General features: G+C 35.8%; 3 protein-coding genes and 1 long non-coding RNA gene across 5 annotated transcripts; 3 read left to right on the forward strand and 1 right to left on the reverse strand.

The window, feature by feature from the left end:
- The first annotated feature begins 42 nt into the window (after positions 1-42).
- Positions 43-1,116, forward strand: LOC110730061 (histone-lysine N-methyltransferase, H3 lysine-9 specific SUVH5-like). The gene has a single exon (XM_021909836.1). The coding sequence runs from the start codon at positions 43-45 to the stop codon at positions 1,114-1,116; it is 1,074 nt and encodes a 357-aa protein (XP_021765528.1).
- A 1,645-nt stretch (positions 1,117-2,761) lies between these two features.
- Positions 2,762-3,724, forward strand: LOC110730062 (histone-lysine N-methyltransferase, H3 lysine-9 specific SUVH5-like). The gene has a single exon (XM_021909837.1). It carries the CDS (start codon positions 2,762-2,764, stop codon positions 3,722-3,724), a length of 963 nt encoding a protein of 320 aa, XP_021765529.1.
- Positions 3,725-4,354: 630 nt separating this feature from the next.
- Positions 4,355-8,461, forward strand: LOC110730328 (probable enoyl-CoA hydratase 2, mitochondrial). Its single transcript, XM_021910127.1, has 8 exons — positions 4,355-4,700; positions 5,849-6,018; positions 6,175-6,249; positions 6,837-6,927; positions 7,032-7,083; positions 7,470-7,573; positions 7,661-7,737; positions 8,112-8,461. Exons 1-8 carry the CDS (start codon positions 4,535-4,537, stop codon positions 8,286-8,288), a joined length of 912 nt encoding a protein of 303 aa, XP_021765819.1. The 5' UTR covers positions 4,355-4,534; the 3' UTR covers positions 8,289-8,461.
- Positions 8,462-9,579: 1,118 nt separating this feature from the next.
- Positions 9,580-13,974, reverse strand: LOC110730008. 2 transcript variants are annotated; one of them, XR_002512986.1, is made up of 7 exons: positions 12,965-13,974; positions 12,504-12,652; positions 12,154-12,261; positions 10,379-10,507; positions 10,134-10,234; positions 9,993-10,044; positions 9,580-9,901 (listed from the first exon to the last, which is right to left on the reverse strand). It is a non-coding gene; the product is annotated as an uncharacterized LOC110730008 (long non-coding RNA). The 2 variants fall into 2 exon arrangements; XR_002512985.1 differs by lacking the exon at positions 12,965-13,974 and having other exon boundaries at positions 12,504-12,950.
- Between the last annotated feature and the right edge of the window lie 6,362 nt (positions 13,975-20,336).

The following is a 20,336-nucleotide window of genomic DNA, read 5'->3' on the forward strand; positions in this document are numbered from 1 at the left end:
TTCCCCTCCTCTGTTTTCATCTCTCTGTTTTATTTCTTAACAATGCAATTTCATCAAGATTTTCCAGATGGTTGTGACTCTGCAACCTCCTCAGTGAAGAAACCCTTCTTTGAAACGTCGTCGTTTCCTTCTCCTGAATCTTTCAAATGGTGGCGCAAAGCTTCTGCAACGAAGAGCAAGCCAAACTCCTCTGAAAAAGTTAAGAAAACCCCATTTCTAGTAAGGGAAATTAGTGGTGAAGATTTGAAGATTAAAGGGAATGTGTATGATGGAAAGAAACCCAGATGTAATCCGTATTTTGATGAGAAATCGAAGAATACCCACTTTCCAAAAATGGAAACTAAATCTGGGAATTCGAAGGTGAAGGAAAATGTTGATGATTCTGAGGTTCAACCCAAATGTGATGAAAAATCGAAGAAATCGCCATTGTTAGGGAAGGAAGATGAAGGAGAGAGAACGAGGGTTTTAGCAACTCTTAAGATATTTAGAGAAAAATGCAAGGAAATTTCACAATCAAAAGATGCAATTTCGAAGAAGAGAAATAGGATTGATTTTAGGGCTAAAGAAGAGTTAAGAAAAGAAGGGAAACTCAGAATTTGTTCTAGCAAAATTCTGGGTTCTGTACCTGGTGTTAAGGTAGGAGATCGATTCGAGTATCGAGTTGAAATCAATGTTGTTGGACTTCATGGTAGAGTTCAACATGGAATTGATTACATGGAGTATTTGAATAGGTCACTTGCTACTTGTATAGTGGCTAAAGAAGGGTATTCAGATAAAATGAGTGATTATGAGGTGATTACTTATATGGGTGAAGGTGGCATTGTTAAGAATAAGGAGGGTGTTTTCTTTACTGATCAGAAGCTTACTAGGGGTAATCTTGCATTGAAGAACAGTATGATTGCGAAAACCGAGGTTCGTGTCATTAGGGGGCTTAAGATTGCAGCTAAGTTTGGGAATTGGAGGAATGAAACGTTTACTTATGTCTATGATGGGTTGTATAGAGTTGTGAGCTATCAGAAGAAGGTCGGACCGAGTAAGAATATGGTTTTCGAGTTCAAGCTGAAGAGGTGCCCTGGACAGGCTATTGTTCCTTGGTTTAAGTTCAAGAATTCTTGAAATTTATGAAGTTTTGAGATGATTTTTACCGGCCAAGTATGATTGGTATATAATTTTCTTACTCCTAGTTGAATAGCTATATAGAACTGTTGAGAATGGATACTAATATGCAATGTGTAAATGTGTAGGGATTTTGCTGATAATACATGTTATAGGGTATTTTGAGTAGTACTTGAATTGCAAGGAGGTTTTAGGCTCAATGTAATAAATTTTGTTCTTGAAAGCTATCTTACACAATTTTCATTCTTATTATGAGTTGTGAGTGGTTTTTTCGACGATTTTGATTTGTTGTGCATGTTCTATACAGCTATACTGATTCTATGACTATGATTAGTGCTGTAAATTGCAGCTTGATTTATAATCTTTGAAAGAGAGGCTTAATTGGTATTACTACAAAGTATCATAGACGGTTATGGTTAGTGTTCAGCTTCTCTGGTTAACAATATTGCTGAGAGTGTGAGCCTATAAACATGTAATGGTACTCTTTGCTATTCTGTTTGGATGGATGATCGATTGAATGTTGGGTTGAAAAGCATTAAAAAAGTGTGATTGATTGTTTGATGCTCCAGTTCTCCACCCACATACTGTCATATGTGGATGCAGCTTTATTTGCTGTGCTTGTAGAGAGGTTGTTTACTTAAGACCTGTAATTCTGAAGGCGATTGATCTAAACATAGCCTAACCCTTTATTCTTCACCATGACTCGTGTAAAAGCATTAACAAGACTTGTGATTCAGCCCATGATTTGCAGTGCTAAAGAGTTGTGATTCATTAGTGTACCTCTTAATTTCTTCCTACATATCCCCCCTATATCACTTCCACACATTCTTGCCTACACAGACATATCGACTGATAAATGTTTTGAATGCACTAATATGAACTTTCAGCTGTCTGTCAGAGTCTGCATAAGGGATGACTGATTCTTAACAAGTACTGAGACAGATGATGCTAAACTTTTCAGTAATCATGCATTATACCTTTATATAGAACTCTGCATATTGCATACAGCATACTAGAATTACCACTATTCCACTAAATGACTAAATCAGTGCATGTTTCATGTTTGTACGCATTGGTAATTGGGTGGTGAGAGAGTACATAACTTCAAACATATGCATTCTGTAGTGGAGATAGCATAGCCAAATTTGTAATGTACATTTGGACGAGAAACAGCCATAGTGATAACACCACCTTCCTTGTGTCGAGTGTACATGGTACAATCGATTGTATCATGAATATGGTAGAATAATTATTTTCTTTTCTTATACCTTCTTAAAATTTACATACTTTTTTCTCAGGAAAATCATTGAATTTATTGTTTGCTTGGTACTACTCTGTATAAAACTTTCTTCATTACTAGGAAAATAAAAATTACAAATATTATAACAAATTCCGAAAATAAATCATTTTAAAAAAAATCTGTTAAATTTCGTTTTTTTTTTTTTCTTTTCATGGCTCCATTTTTCTCTCCTCACACCAGTAGCAAACTCATACAGTTCAGTACATTCTCAGTACATTTTTCCCTCTTTAAATTTCAGTCTAATCACTCCACCCCACAGTAACTAGCTAAAATATTCCCAAAATTAACTTTGGCCTTCTCCTCTGTTTTTTTTTCCCTCTCTGTTTTTCTCTGAAATTTTCAGCCATGAAATCTAACTTTGACCTCAGCTGTGGTTCCTCAAAGAGCCGACACTTTGTCAGATCGACATCGTTTGAAAATCCTGAATCATATAAATGGTGGCGCAAAGTCTCTGCCATCAAAACCAAACCAAATTCTACAGTAAGTGTTAAGAAAACCATTCAATCTTCAACAATGAAATACAGAGATAATAATATTATTATTCATAAAAATTCTTCTGGCAGCTTTAAACGCAAGGCATTCCTTTTTTCTGATGAGAATTTTAAGAAAACCCCGTTAAATAGGAAGGAAGATGGAGGAGAAAGGGTGAGGGTTTTGAGAACTCTTTCAATGTTCAGAGCGAAATGCAAGGAAATCTCAAGATCCCGAGTTTCGGTTTCAGTAAAGGATATAAGAAGGATTGATTTCAAAGCTAAGGAAGAGCTAATAAAACAGGGGGAAATCCAAATTTCTTCAAGCAAAGTCATAGGTCCTGTACCAGGTGTTGAGGTTGGGGATCGATTCGAGTACCGGGTTGAACTGACTATTGTAGGACTACACGGAAGAATTCAACATGGGATTGATTACATGGAGTATAAAGGGAAGTCTCTTGTTACTTGTGTAGTGGCTAAAGAAGGGTATTTTGATAAAATGGATGATTCTCAGGTGATCACTTATACCGGGGAAGGCGGCATTGCTAGGAACAAGGAGGGAGTTTTTCCTAAGGATCAGAAGCTTGTTAGTGGTAATCTTGCTATGAAGAATAGCATGATCGCCAAGAACGATGTTCGTGTCGTGAGGGGGCTTAGGGTTGGAGCTAAGTTTAAGGATGGGAGATACGATCCGATTGCTTACATCTATGATGGATTGTATAAGGTTGTGAGCTATGAAAAGAAGATAGGACCTTACAAGAATTTTATTTTTGAGTTTAAGCTAAAGAGGTGTCCTGGGCAGCCTTCTGTTCCTTGGTATAAGTTCAAAGCTGCTTGAAATTTACAGCATGATATGGGATGTACATTTTGGACTGAATTATGCTGGTACAAAATATGGTGATCTATATACAGTTTTTGTCTTATGCTTTTGATACTTTGTATTGCATACCCCAAATTAATTATGTGTATAACCTAAGTGTAGGATCTTGGTACATTGGTAAGATTATATATGTAATGAGTTATAGGCTAATGTGATAGTATTATATAAGGACATTTGGTTAGTTTTGTATCATCTATGGACATATGCTTAACTAGTGTGGATAATTTCAATTGTATGCTTGTGTGATTTTATTTGCTTGTGACTTTGTAACGCAATATTGTTCATTGGAGCCTATTTTTCTAACCATTCAATGTGTTTAATGCTTCTTTATCACATTAAGAAGCCTGTGAAGGTAACCCACTCTAGCAATTTCTAGGCCTCATCATGCTTAGATTTATTGCAAATTTTATGTAGGAGGATGATTCATTAATTGTTCGTTCTAAAATTAAAAGAAGTGAAAGTGACTATTCATTACCTATCATAACAACTTTGATCCTTGTCTATTATACAAGTACGCGTTACGTGTGTCTATTAGCTTGTACTCCGTATTATTAGACCAAATACTACAGAATAGTTAAATACAATTACGTAAATCTTGAAAAACGGAGGCAGTACTCCACAGCTAGTTTTACGTATTCCCTTTGGTTTCCTCTGGTTAATGAAGCATTGTTATTTCAAGGAACATCTCCCCAACTATCTACTCATTCCATTCTTTACTTTGACTCGTTGAATTCTCCATTTTATCCTCAAATTCCAATCAAAACAAAAATGGTTGCTCTTCCAACAATCGCAAGATCAATCAATCAACAATGTCGTCGATTTTCGAATCCATCAATTTTACGTCGTCAATGGCAGTTTCTCAGCTTCCGTTGTCTCTTACTTGACTCCGTCTCTGATTCCGTCAAGCTCCGACGACTCTCCGATTCCGATTCCGGTAATTTTATCATCCTTAACTTCAGAAAGAAACCCTAATTTTATTTTTTAATTGCAACCCTAATTACCTGTAATTGTGTGACTACGACAGAAATTTCCATGTTTATTGAAAGAAATGAAAATTAAATGCATGTGTATTAACAAGTTTTGTAATTCATAATTTGTGCTGCTTTGTTCTGGTTTATATTGAACTCTATCTGCTACTGAGGAATTATGAGACTGAGTTTTTCTTAGGCCTTCAGATACTGCATTAGCTGTTACTGAGAACTGTTTGCTGGATTAGTCGTAAATTTTTTGGTATTCGGAGTTTTTAAATCAGTGTTATCCATGGATTTTATCGTTCTGTTTCGAGTTTTAAGGCCGAAATAGCTTACAGCTACAAGAAATAGGATTGAAATATGTACTGAGAAACTAAATTTAGTAATGTATCCAAATGATCGAACCAGGTTTTCTAGCATCCAAGAAATGTAGACACCATTAGCAGCTGCAATTGCTGCAAGTGATTGTCTCAATTTTTCACACTACTGACACATTAAAATATGAGTTGCCGTAATTTGTGACCGTGTTTTAGAGGCCTTTTGCAACAAAAAAGTTGCCATACTTATAGTAGTTGCTGTAATTTGTTGTTGAGAATGCACTGTGGAATGTTTTTGATGCTGCCTCTACAACTTCCCTTTTCCTATCTTCCCGTTGAGAGTAGATCTGCCCCTAGTTGGTTCCACAAAGTTTAAGACAATGTACCCCAAATCCTTCCTCTTATGTAGTTTATGAATATTAAGAGAACAGTGTTACCTAATTCTCTATCTAATTTGCCTTTTGAATTCATTCGTCATCAAAGTGGGTTAAAAATAGCCCAAAGTTACCATATTTCGCTTATTGCATGGAGTTAGCGAATTATGTAACTCTGTTAGAGACTATTTCAAAGGACTTTCAAGTATTTATTGATAACAAGTGAGATATAAGTATGGGAAAGTAGAAATTTGCTAATTTCCAAATATTTTTATTTGACGATAATCGTAGTAACAACAGCAGTGATTATAACCGAAAGTTGTGTTTGCTTTATTATCAGGAAAACAAAATCTCTTATCTCTGGAGATTATTTTGTGAATTCTACTGTTTTTATTATAACTTGATTGCTTTGTTTTTCAGGGATTGTTGAGCTTACCTTAGATAGACCAGGATCAAAAAATGCCATTGGGAAGGATATGCTTACTGGCTTAGAACATAGTCTAGAAACTATAAGCAGAGACTTCTCTTCCAAAGTCATGATGATTTGCAGTTCAGTTCCTAAAGTCTTTTGTGCTGGTGCCGATTTGAAGGTATACTTAAACATTATGTTGGTAGTTATGCTCTTCCATCAATCCCATAACCAGCTGGTGGTCTTTTTTTTTCTTAATTGCCTCTATGCCTCTCTATCACCACATTCATTTGGTGCTATCTTGAGCTTAGTTTTGTTCTGCTATATGTGTGTGCAGGAACGAAGAGCAATGTCACCAATTGAGGTCCAAACCTTTGTAAATACTCTTCGATCTACGTTTTCACTGTTGGAGGTTTGTACTTTATTAATATTCACTATTGGCATATGGCATGTGCTAATACTTGTGCAAGGAGAATTGTGTTATCTTTCATCAGTAATTTGTGCAGCTGTGTTGCAATTCTCCTTGCATTTTAACTTTACTCTTCTTGTGTTGGGTAAAAGGCAAATTCTTTGTTTGAAAATATGACATTTCAAGAACAGCACTGGCAGTACTTCTTACTAACACTTTGTTTGGACAGAAGGAAATGGAAGGAAAAGAAGGGAAGAGAAAGGGAGGGGGGACAAACACTCTTGTTTGGGTAAAGGATTGGGGGAAGGAATGGAAAGGACAGGGAGGGATCCATTTTCTCTCTCTCTTTAATAAGCATAATCCCTCCAAATTTGGAGAGATTTGGAGGGAAAATGGAGCTCACCTCCCCCTCCCTTTCTTTTCCCTTCCCTTCCTCCTTTTTCCCTCCCCTTCCTTTCCTTTCTTCTTTGTTATCCAAACAAAGCGTAAAAGTTGTGTGTTAATCAAAATATATTCTTTGGAGAATCTGTGCTGTTGGTTATTAATATTCCATCATGTAATCAGGAGTGACACTTGCTAAACATTCTCAGGCACTTAATATTCCCACTATTGCTGTCATGGAAGGAGTAGCTCTAGGTGGAGGACTGGAAATGGCCTTGTCGTGCGATCTCCGGATATGTGGTAAATAAGTGAGCTTCCTAGTTTTGGTGATTAGAAGTTTAAAAAGAATCAACCTTTATGATGCTGTGAAGTCTTCATCTTGATGTTTGTACTTGTTTGGCTAGGTGAAGATACTGTAATGGGATTGCCAGAGACTGGACTTGCTATAATTCCTGGGTATGTGCAGTTTTCACTTTAAAATGAAACCTTCAGCTGTGCTGTTTTTCAAATACAATAGATGCTAAGGCAGCTTGTTACATATCTGTTTGCTATTTTTCAAATACAATAGCTGCCTTAGCTTGTTACATATCTGTTTGCTGTTTTTCAAATACAATAGATGCTAAGGCAGCTTGTTACATATCTGTTTGCTGTTTTTCCAACTGTGCTGGATACGTCTTGATATTTACTTGTCTTCTAGGCCTCTAGGGCTATGTATATAGTGGAGTTAGAAGTTGAATACCACAGTATGGTATTGTTGGACACTTCAGGTAGATATTAGCATTACATGGTGCTCACAGAAGATAAGATTTCAGTTGCTGATTCCTCAATTGGTTGTCCCACAGAGCAGGTGGCACTCAGCGGCTTGCTAGATTGGTAGGAAAATCTGGAGCTAAGGAACTTATATTTACTGGCCGTAAAATTTCTGGCACAGAGGCATTATCTATGGGTTTGTTGACTTCAACTAAACTCCTGTCTGTTTGATAGAATAAAATCAGCTGAATTATCTTAGCGGTTAAAGAGGGTTGTGATGCAGGTCTCGTGAACTACTGTGTCTCTCCTGGTTCAGCTTATTCCAAGGGTCTTGAAATTGCACGGGAGATAAATCAGAAGGTTCTTTATATATGCCCTAAAAATTTATTCTTTGCTTTCTTTTGCTTTTGATTAGACATTGTAGTGTAAATCATGACATGATTATAGTAAATGACATGATTTCTTCTGCCTTGATCGGGCACTGTCTTGAATTATCATGCTTCTTTTTATCCTCTTCTAGAATATAAATAAAACTGGTTGCTTTTGTTTAGCTTATAACATGTTTGATTCATGCTACTTGAGGTCTTCTGAGTGTTAAGTTGTTTTATTAGTTGCTTGACTTGCTTCCCAGGTTTTGAATGTGGATGAGAGTTGATTTGTATGTTTCATTAAGCCCCATAAATGATGTTCCCTCTAACTTTTGGTGTTCATTTTTTTATTTCTCTTATTGACAGGGTCCAGTGTCTGTGAGAATGGCAAAACGAGCTATTAATGAAGGACTTGATATGGATATGACATCGGCTTTAAGATTGGAAGAAGAGTGCTATCAGAAAGTTTTAAATACTAAAGATCGATTAGAAGGCTTAGCAGCATTTGCTGAGAAGCGAAAGCCTAGATACACAGGCGAATGATTATTGGTAAATTCAGTGAGCCGCTTCTGTTGTAATTTTTAATTCTGTTCTGTTTGATGTTCTGGTTTCTTCCGCAGTTGAAGCATATTTGTACATGCCATGCCCCTTTTCCTCCAATGTACACTACTGTAAATAACTAAATAATTCTATAGATGCGTGTAGGTTCTCTTCAATTCTTCAAAATTGCTTGAAAACCTACCCTCCATTGTTGCAACATTTCTGTGTAGGATCCGGGTTAATAATATTTTAAGAAAAACTTTTGGGCTTAAAGGTTAAATTTTATCTTATACTCCGTAGGAGTTATCTAAAAAATGCATATAATCTCTCTTGATAAAGAGCATGAAATTATAGAGATTTAAATAAAATAGAGTATACTTCGTATAATACATGTAATTATTTATTGTTATCCTAATTTCATCCACTATTATCAAACTTTTTTTTTTTTGGCCTATGTTGTAATCCTGATGTCTGATAAGTTACTCTAATAACATCCGTGTTTCGTTTGTAACAATATTTTAGTATAGCTAGTCGTCTGGTCAGTGGTCAACTTGCCACACACAACTTACATACGAAGTACTTAGGTAGTCTAAAAAAGATGTGTTGGATGGTTACATACACTTACACCTAATAATAATAATAATAATAACTAGTATTTAGGCCCGGGCTGCCCGGCATAATAGAAATCCTTATTAATATTTAATTTTGATAGAATGTCAAGTAATAAACTAATAGCTAAGTGGTTAATGTGTTGGAGTGTAAGCTTATAATTGTGTGTTGTAATCTTGTAAGATTCATATTTTAGAACCAATTGTTGGTTCTTACAGGCGCCTGTACGGTGCAACGTACAGTCGTTTTGTAGAAAAGAACATGATATATAAAAGTAATGAACATATAGTTATAGTGAAAAGAACATACTATTAAAATGTAATGAACATATACCTAAAGTAAAAATAACATACTATTAAAATATAATGAACATATACCTAGAGTGAAAAAAAAAAATACTTGCACCAAAAAAATAAATAAAAAGAACATATGTTTATGTTAGAACATATGTTTATGTTCATTGATCAGTCAATGTAATGTACTTTATTTGCAACATAATGATCATTGTTTAATGTGAAATGTTTATTAAATTTTGTCTTCAAATTAGGGTGGTTATATATAGATAAAATTTATTACATAATATTATCATGTTTTTTATTAATCCTGCAGATGTTCTTTAGATATGAAAAAATATATAAAATTGGATGTTCGTTACAAAACAACTATATGTTCTTTACAAAATAACTGTATGCTCTTTACTTTTTTGCTGTACCAAGGTATAGCCGCCTGCACCTTAAAATTTTCATTTAACATATTGTAAAACCAAGTGACTACAATATGTACTTGTATCAAAAGAATAACAAGAGCAATATTCAGAAGAATCTGCAAATTAGAAGAATAGAAGCAGTGCGGAGATTAATGTAGCAAAAATTGGTCTATAATCTCTGTATCATTCGGCCTCTGTTGTACCATTCATTCATTCTTGTAGTAGTGGCAGATTGATGAAGACGACAGTTTGCGAATCAGAGGTAATGTGAATATTGTAGCCAAAATTGGCATCAATGTCTCTGTATCATTAAACCAAGTATAAGGATAATCAGTATATATAAATAATATAAGTTGTATAAACAAGTAACAAGGACGGTGTAAAATAGATACCTAAGATCGCTTTATAAATTTTGTATGTCTGTACATCCTCATTATAAAAAACCTGCACAAAAATAATGTATACTGAGTCTAACTATTATGGCTCGACATTTGATCAATAAAAGAAAAGAAAAGCTTGGAAATTACTCTTACCTTTGATAGTTTATCGTCTGTCGTTACAAAACGAATGGACATTGATATTATCGTCAAGATCAAGTATATCTTCAAGTAAAGTGTTCGATTTTGACTAGAACCTTCAAAACATCACATTATTCATAATAAACCAAACATGAATTAAGCAATCAATCAAATTATTTATAATCAACCACTGATTATATAATTTATATTGCATAGAAACAAGTCCAAAAAAAAAGGTCAGGTTCACTAAGCATACTCACCTATATGTCCAAGAACCACAGCAAGAACACCGAGAATGGTGATGAATAAAGTAAAAACGCATCAGCACAATAACCATGTCGTTGGATTAATTTTATAGCATCTACATTAATCGGCGCTAGAAGGCCAATCTGCAAGATCATATCAAAATTCATATTAGGAAACAATAAACCCTTGTTCTCATTGACTAAACTGAGGTGAATTGAATTGAATATTTTATAAGAGAAGGAAATTAGGAGCTGAAATGAAATGAACTGAATTGAACTTAACTTATTAAAGCTGAAATGAACTGAACTGAAAATAATCGTATCAGAATTGAATTGAACAGACCCATAATACATAAAATTATAAAACAAAATCATTTTTTTTTCACCTAAACCTAACACAAGCGGACATGACATAAGAATACAATACAAACCGGAACGAAAAAATCAAGTTAGTGTCATTAATACTTCTTCAGACAAAACAACACAACCCGGACACGAAAAATTGCGGGTTAATGTCAAGGATTTCTAACAAGCTTAATCAAATTGAAAATAGTATAGTGCACCCGGGTGCACTCGAAAAGAACATTAGACATATTTTAAAGAACATAGGCAAAAAAAAAAAAGAATATGCTAGTGTTAGAAAAAGAACATACCTATGTTTGACAAAAGAACATGTTTGTGTTTGACAAGAACATGACATTACAATGAACATAAAGTCTTTACAAAAAGAACATATTATTTTTCACGGTTATTTAGGTGTTGAACGTGTTTTAAAAAGAACATTATATTTGACAAAAAAGAACATGTTCGTGTTTGACAAAGATGTAGATGATCATTGGGTGGGTCGGGCCAAGGTTAAAAAACCAGCTCACTTCTCAGGTCGGGCCAAATTTTGGGCCGAAGTTTTTGGCCCAAAATTGTCTGGCCGTGCAGTGCGGGCTTTTCAGGCCGAGTAAAAAAATCAACTAAAATGCATAAAACGCATTCCCAAACCCGCCCAAAAAATTAAATTTAAGGGCTAGGTCCAACCCGATTTTGGGGGCGAAATTTTTTTTGCCCAAAACCCGTCTAAAATCGGGTCGGGCCGTTCTAACTTTGATCACCTCTAGCCAAAGAACATGAAGTCTTTACAAAAAGAACATGATAATACACTAAAGAACATGTTCTTTTTTCTGGTTACTCGAGTGATTGATTTTTTTTTTTTTAATGTACATTCATTAAAGAATATGTTGTATAATATAATGAACATATAGTTCAAACTCAAAGAACATAATCATCAAACTTAAAGAACATATTATGCTCATGTTCTTTATTAATATATATAATGTTCTTTTTTTGCCCATGTTCTTTTAAATATACCTTATGTTCTTTCCGGGTACACCATGCGCATGATGCACCCGAGTGCACCAACCATACATTATAATCAAATGGGTCAACAAGCCCATTGAGTGAGTCGGGTTAGTTTTGAGGTTAACTAATTTAATTTTCGACACGAACACGACACGATTGCCAACTCTAATTTCACCTAACTATATTTCATTTGAACTATTGATCATAAAATCTAGATAAAGAGTAAAAATCAAAGTTTGTCAACTAAGAAAACAAATGAATTATAAGGTCAGATCATATTAGTATACATAGGATTTACAATATTATTGTACGGGTATTGTTTGTTTGACTCAACTAAAACAATGTATGATACTTATTATGGCCGCTGTAATAATAGTGTTGTTTAATGTAATTCGTTGTTGAAATAAAATTCAAGATAAAAGAGGGATTTATGTTTATACCTGGACTAAGAAAACCCGAAACAATATTGATTTATATTTGGCCACTTTATTGGTGTCACCTTCTTCATTAGTGTCGCTTTCTTTTTTTTTTGAACGGAGTGTCGCTTTCTGAAAATAAAAAAAGAAAGTTATCAACAATAACACGAAAAGTAAGAAGAAATTCAACAAAAAAAATAGAGAGAAAAAGGGTTATTTATACTACTACTATTAATCTTTGTAATGTGTAACCCTAATTGTATTGTACTATATAATTTTCATAATGAATCACTGATTATATAATTTATATTACATAGAAAAATGAAAAAAAAAAGTCAAATTCACAATAAAAAAAAAAAAAAAAGCATACTCACCTTTTTCTCCAAGAACCATAGCAAGAACTCCGAGAATGCTGATAGATAAAAGTGAAAACACATCAGCACCATAACGTTGGGTTTTTCTTTTTTTTTTTGGACAAGACACGTTGTTTAATAACTACAGCAATCGTCGCTCGAATGAATCTCTGCAAGACCATATCAAAATTCATATTCGGAATTAATAACCCTACGTACAAATTGGAAGACACAAATAAATAAAATTATCAAGATTTTGCAAAAGATGACATGACAATATACAATACGAACCGAAAAAAATTGAGTTTGTGTAATTATAATTTTTTCATACAACACGAAAAAAGATTGTTAATGTCAAAGATTTCTACTACGCTTAATTAAGTGGGTCAACACGCAAATCGAATGGGTCTTCGGGTTAGTTTGGAGGTTAACTTTTGAAACGATTGCACCGAAACTATAAATCATAAAAGCTCTAATTTTACCTAACTATATAGCACCAGAACTATAAATCATAAAAGCTATATGGTACATCCGTGGTATTGACTTTTATCAATGATACACCTGTGTTTTTATTATTTATCAACGGTACACCTGTCGTTTGGACTTTTCTCACTAATACACCTATTCCGTTTGAAAAGTTAAAAAACCGTTAAAATTTTTAATTTTTTTTTTAAAATCTAAATTATTCTAAAATCTTTAAAAAAAAATAAATAACCCAGCCTCCCTCCCCACCCCATTGCCACCCCCTCCTCCCCGTCACCATCGGCCCCCCTTTCCCCCATTAAGGCAGCCTACCACCCTCCATTTCCCCCTTTTCGTTTCCCGACCCCAATCCCAAAACCACCCCTAACCACCGTTCTCCCGTCGAAAACGCCCCCTTCCTCTCCCCCCTCCCCCGGAAACCTCCCCTCACCTTTCCCCCTCCCTTAATTGACCCCCTATGGGTCCTAACCCTAAACCACCACCTTATTGAAACCCTAAAACCGCCGGCGAATTAAGGGAGGGTTAGGGCGTTAGAGTCCTTAAGGGGTCGATTAAGGGGGGGTTTCCGGGGGAGGGGCGGTTTCCGGGGGGAGGTGAAGAGGAGGGGGGCGGTTTTGAGGGGAGGACGGCGTTTAGGGGTGGTTTTGGGATGGGGTTCGGGAAACAAAAAGGGGGAAAAAGAGGGTGGTGGGTTGCCTTGGTGGGGGAAAGGGGGGTGTGGGTGGGGTCGTCGGCTCTGGGCGCTGGCCGCCGGCTGGGTGGGGGAGGAGGGACTGGTGGCGACGGGGAGCAGGGGTGGGGGACGGGTGGCAGTAGGGTGAGGACTGGTTTTTTTTTTTTTTTTAAAAAAGTTTTTATAATAATTTTTTATTAATCTTAAATTATTATAAAAGCTTTTCCCTTAAAAAAAAAATTTAACACTTTTTTAACGGAATTAACGGAAGAGGTGTATGAGTGAGACAAAGTCGAAACCACAGGTGCATCTCTGATAATTATTAAAAACACGAGTGTATCATTGATAAAAGTAAAAACTACGGGTGTACTATTGATAATTTCCCTATAATTTATAAATAGTGCAAAAATCAAATTAAAGTGTGTCAACTAAGAAACCGAATGAAATATAAGATCGGGTCATGTTAGTATATACTTCGACACTTCAACGGGTGTTTGTTTGACTCAACCAAAACAATATATGATACAGAGTACTTTTTATCAAGTTATAATAATAGTGTTGTTTAATGCAATTCGTTGTTGAAATAAATTTCAAGATAAAAGAGAGATTTATGTTTATACCTTGAGAATAAAAAACCAAAATAATTTGGATTTACATACAGCCTCTTCATTGGTGTTACCTTCTTCATTAGTGTCTATTTCTGATAATAAAAGAAAATATTCAACAATAACACGAAAAAGTAAGAAGAAATTCAACAATACAATACAGAAAATATAGTTAAAAAAGGAGAGACAAAAAGACATACTTGGTAATATCTCCTTGACATGTGAACTCATCTTGATCAACTAAAAAATAATGGAGAAAAAAATTCAAAGCTATTTGGTGAAATTCTAGTTCTTCATGGTGTTGAGAGTATATATTTATATTGTTGTAATGTGCAGTACTAATTGTATTGTACTACGACTACGCATAAATATTGATATATTTGGGATTTTTAAAAATCTTTTATTTTAAGAAGATAAATATTACGAGTATGATATCAGTTCAAATTTCAAAGATATTTTAACCTAAAAAAATCCTTCATAGATTCTCTATCCGTTTTCTAATGTTAATTCCATATAAAATCAATCACATAAAATAAGAAAACAAATATATTTGGAATATAAACATTAAAGTGCAACAAAATTCATAATTAATTTACCTTATTTAACTTTTTTGATTTTTTATTAGGAAAACAAAAGTCATAATTGCAAAATTTAAGATAAAAATTTCCTTACTTAGAGTCATCAATCCACAATAAATTAATTTAGGAAAAAATCAAGTTATAAATGAAATATATTTAGGTAAATCTTTTTTAAACGCCCAAAATAGTATACAGGATTAACATTATAAAACGGGTAGTAATTTTTTTATAAAATCCATAATCTATCCCTACCCTATAAAAGTCGGGGATCACTGATAGAGTATATAACATATTCCTGGGCCTTAACCATCAGTTTAAGCTTTTGGTTGAGTTGGTCTTTTAACATGGTATTAGAGACAACGTGACATAGAGGCCACGGGTTCGAATCTCATCCACCCCTCATTTAAAGTGGAATTAATTCGCGCCGGGTATGAGAGGGTCTGTGCTGCATCCACATTTCAAGCCCAAAGGGCCTTTCATGTGAGGGTAAAGTAGGTTGATTTTTCTAGAGACAATTACACCCTAACATCGCATTCGATTGAGCGGGTTGATTCTGTTACCGGAGAGATCGAGTGTGGCGACGGCGCGTGAGGAGGAATCGCCGGTAAGATTATCGCCCCTGCATTTGGTTTATTTGATTTGTTTTATATTTTGTGAAATTAGAATTGTTTTTGAATGTGTTAGGTTGCTTTAAGGTCATTAGTTAGCTTTTGATGACAGTGAAAATTATACATATTGGTGATTGTTGGTGGAGTGGACTGGACTGGTTGGCGGGGTTTGATTTTGCAATACTCTATTTTTAATTCATTTGATGCATCATGTTGGGTTTGCCACGATGTTTATTAAGTAACTAGTTTTTGGGCCCGGGCTATGCCTCAAATTATTACATATAATTGAATATTTTGGGGGTGGGGGTGTCTAGGAAGATTTTGGGGTTTTTTTTTTTTAATTTTTTGTTTTTTTTATAATCTTTATGAATTAAGATAAATTGACCAATTATATCATGCCATGTGTCATGATTGACCCCTATTGACTAACGGATTTAACGGTCGTTGGTCATTAATTGCACTCGGTGAATTTTTAAAAACCTAGGTTGCATTTTGGTGAATTCTGAAAAGTCTGATGGTATTTGATGAATTTTTAAAGTGCTCAATGGCATTTGGTGAAATAGCCGTTACCATTATTAAGATAAAATAATCACAAATAATACCCATTAATATAAATAATAAGAAATGGAGGTGATAATGTGAAAATAAAAAACACAATTAAAAATAAAGAAATAAAATAATATATCTATTGTTTCTTTTACTTAGTATTTATAATGATATTGTTAACGAACACCCCAAGGCGTTAGATAAGCATTTATTATATGAGCCTAATCTGATTTACTGAAATGAACTGAATTGAACTAGATATTTTATGAGAGAAGGAAATTATGAAACGAAATTGAACTAATTGGAGCTGAACTGAACTGAAATTAAGCTGAAGAGAACATACCCTACTTCCTAAAATAGTAGAGTATAAATTTGGAAATGTATGCCAAAATCATACGTCGATCGGTGTTATTAGTGTTTATATTAATTTAATATTTCTACTTTTAATTATTTTGTCTAACGCCCTCTAAATTGTCGTTAGCTTTTGCCTATTTATAATAAAAAAACCCTATAATTCACTTCATAAGTATTTACGGATGACTCATTTGACTTATTTATTAGAAACCGTAAAAAGTTAAATGGAGCAATCTCAAACCAACCCGTAAAAGGTGTAAACCACAACCAAACAAACAAATCCAGAGATTCTCCAATTTTTTTAAAAAACAAAATGAAAATTTTGACATTTGCTACCACTAAAAACACACCGGTTCACATTTATTATCGGTTTAATATTTTTTTTATTTTACTACCACCTAAATCAGACTTTACTAAAAATCACTATGGTTTTGGTATTGTACTAATGTTGTTGTGGATAAATGTGTTATGTTGATGTGATGCAATAATTAAGATTTTTTTTAATGAAAAGTGCATATTTGCCTGAAATAAGGTGTATGTACAAAAAAAAATTATTAATATTCAAAAGAGGTAAATACCTTTTACGGAAAGTTTTAGTTTCGTTTTGTGTTTCTTAGAAAGAGGAAGTTTTTAGTCTTCGTACGCCGTGATGTTAGGTCTTGAGGAGTAATTATTGGATAAAATTTGTTTTGTGTTCACTTGTTAGAGGTTAAGGGCTTTATGGTGCCTTCTTATTATTCTTAAATGCACCCTTTTGGTTTGTGATTTTCTTGATTTTATTTAGTTGTTTGTATATGGTAAAAACTCTGAAATCGTGTATTTGAGAGAAATTAATACCAACTATGTTGCTCGGACTCTTCATTTCACATCAAGTGCCCGTGTCAGACCTCGACTTTCGAACTTAATGACACTTGTACACTTCACTTTTTGCTCAAAATTATGGATTTTTTCCACAAATAGCCGAGTCGGATGCTTGGCTACGTACCCATGTCGGACATGGGTACCCGACTCCCATTAACATACTCCCTCCATCCCCTTTTGATAGTCAATTATGCCATTTTTGGTGATCCAGAATGTTAGTCACTTGTTTTTTTCAAGTAGCATTTATATTATTTTCTTACCAAAATTCTCTCTCATTTGCAAAAATATTTGTGCAAATTTAACTTTTCTTTGTAATTTAATTACTTTTTCTCTTCACTTTTTTGCATATCCAATTTAAATTTTTAAATTTACTTTTTCAATGTAAAAAGTGACTATCAAAAGGGAAATGAGGGAGTAATAAACCAAAAGTGTATCATCATCCTTGTGCCAGAGATTGTGAAAATGGGTTTTCCATTGGCTGTGCAGATTGTTCCGCTTATTTTCCGGCTTGTTGTGCCACTCATTGTACAGATCGTGGTCGATATAATTGTACAAGTGGTGGTGCAAATTACTGTGCCGTTGATCGTGCAATATTTGGGTTTTGATTGAACTTCCTGCTTCCCTGGACAGGTTGTTATTCCTTGGTTTAAGTCCAAGAATGCTTGAAATTTGTGAAGTTTTGAGATGATTTTTACCGGGCAAGTATGATTGGTATATAATTTTCTTACTCCTAGTTGAATAGCTATATAGAACTGTTGAGAATGGATACTAATATGCAATGTGTAAATGTGTAGGGATTTTGCTGATAATACATGTTATAGGGTATTTTGAGTAGTACTTGAATTGCAAGGAGGTTTTTAGGCTCAATGTAATAAATTTTGTTCTTGAAAGCTATCTTACACAATTTTCATTCTTGTTTCGGTTGAAAACAATGGGACCTTGCCGAAGGTCCGCTGAAATGGAGAAGATTGGATTCGGTCCAAGTTGTGTTGGGCCGAAGGTTTCCTGCACAGTGAACACACGTAAACTAGCCTCGGGGGTGTTTCCGAGGAAGGCCCCTCCGATGCTAAAGTCAGTACAATGTGTAAAAGGAAGACACTATGCAAGAGAGTTTGTAGCTTGAGGCTTTTGTGGAATATTTCTGAATGTAAGAGTGAGCATATGAATTGGAATATCAGTGTATAATGTGTGATGTCCTTTTGAATGTGTTAATATGATGGCTTTTATACCTCATCATACTTGGAGAGGTTGGGCTTTAGCCCAATTGCTTACTTTGTGGGCTGACTTTTGACTTTTGAGCAATTGGAGAGTTGAACCTTGACCTTGGGCTTTTAATTGGATCATTTAGTGCTCAGGCCCAATTTTGACTAAATTGGACCCAAACAACTTGCCCCCCAGACCCGATTTGGAAGAATGACGGGTCGGGTTTGATTTAACTCAGAAAAGGAGGGAAGTAAATGATTTAATTGATCCAAAAATTTGAATTTAAACCGTAATTAATGAGATAACAACGGTTAATGATTTGCGGAAGTTGGACGGATAATGGGCAGTTTAATCACAAGACATGTGTTTAATGGTTACTTAGTGGGTACTTAAGAGAAATTAAAGCACAGACTCTTCGTATCCCGTACCTGGAGATATAAACAGAGGCGCGTCATTCTCCTCACTTATTCACCAACACAAACCCAGAATTCTTCGAGAGAGAGACCAAGAACCCGCATCAAAACTTCGCAAATTCCCCGAGCATTGAGCTTAGAAACTGAGACTTGCCACTACGAACTCGTAAATCGGCAACTTTCGCTTCAGATTAAGGTAAATTCCTTTGATTTCAGTTTATTTTTGTTCGAATTCGAACTCCTTCCCCTTTTCTTTCGACTTTTCTCTTCGAAATAATCCATGGCAAGAGGAGTTAGAGGTAGAGCCCGTGCTCCAAGAAGAGCAAGGCCGATTCCCGATCCTAGGAACAGGATTGGGACCTGGAATGGCCAAAGGCCGGAGTCTGACCCTGCTGAAGGGATTAGGGCGACTCCCCTTTCCTCGGCTCCTCCTCAAAGAACGGATGAGCCGAGTGCTTCTGGACGGGATGATGAAATTCCCGCTGTCCTTTGGGATATCCTCCCTGGGTTTTCAGAGTGGGAGAATGCCGAAGTCGCTTCGGCCATGATAAAGAACCGCCCCTACTCATGGTGGGTAGAGAACGCCGATCAATATCGATTTGCCGAGCAAATTGAATTGCATTACGGCATTTTTGAAGCTGATGGATATTGGTGCCGAATGCCCTCAGCATCCGATAGAATCCATCGTCCACCCCCGGGGTATGTGGGGGTGTACACGAGACAGCTTCAGTATGGGCTGAGGTTCCCTTTGGACGTTTTCGTCCGAGACTTGCTGATCCATTACAACATTTCCCTATGTCAGCTAACCCCCACCAGCATCCGAAGGGTGATGACATACTTATGGGTCTGCAAGTTCTTCAAATACGTGCCGAACCTGCACTGCTTCAGAAAGCTCCATCGGCTAGTGCCAAATATTCAAAGTGGGCACGGAAGCCATGGTTCTGGGTGGTATCGGATTGAGTCCCGGCCCCAATACTTGACCATGTGGCCAAATGACTCTTCAGACAAGGACTGGAGAGGTCAATGGATTTGGGTTAGGGCACCCACAGATCCGGGCCACCCTTGCGTCTTCAGCGCTCCCCGGTACTTAGCTGAGCCTGATCCCGAAATGGGAAGTCTAGGTCCCCCCGCAGATAACGGGGCGGATCCGAACCTGGATCAGCAACATATCTTCGGCAAGCTGCCGAACCCGGGGGGGAGTGGTCGAATGCAGCATATCCCGGAGACTTGGCTCCCCGATACGCATTACGTTTTCCAAGAGAATATGCTAGCAGCTGTTGGCCTCAGCCGAAAGTTTAAGGATGGTAAGCTTCTTCGGCTGGGGCCGAGGCTTTTAACTACCTCTTTTTCTTCTCTCGCTTTGCTTTTTTATGCTGTGCCAACATATCTGAGCTAAACTTTTTCCCTTTCCTTTTTTCAGAGCGGGACGAGACCAACGTTGGTATTAACTACGCTCGTCTTGGTGTTAACCGAGAGCGAGTTGTAACTGAACGGGCCCCGTCTATCACTGAGCCGAGGCATAGGGAAGTT

Source organism: Chenopodium quinoa, unplaced genomic scaffold (genome assembly GCF_001683475.1).
Source record: "Chenopodium quinoa cultivar QQ74 unplaced genomic scaffold, ASM168347v1, whole genome shotgun sequence".
Lineage (NCBI taxonomy): Eukaryota > Viridiplantae > Streptophyta > Magnoliopsida > Caryophyllales > Amaranthaceae > Chenopodium > Chenopodium quinoa.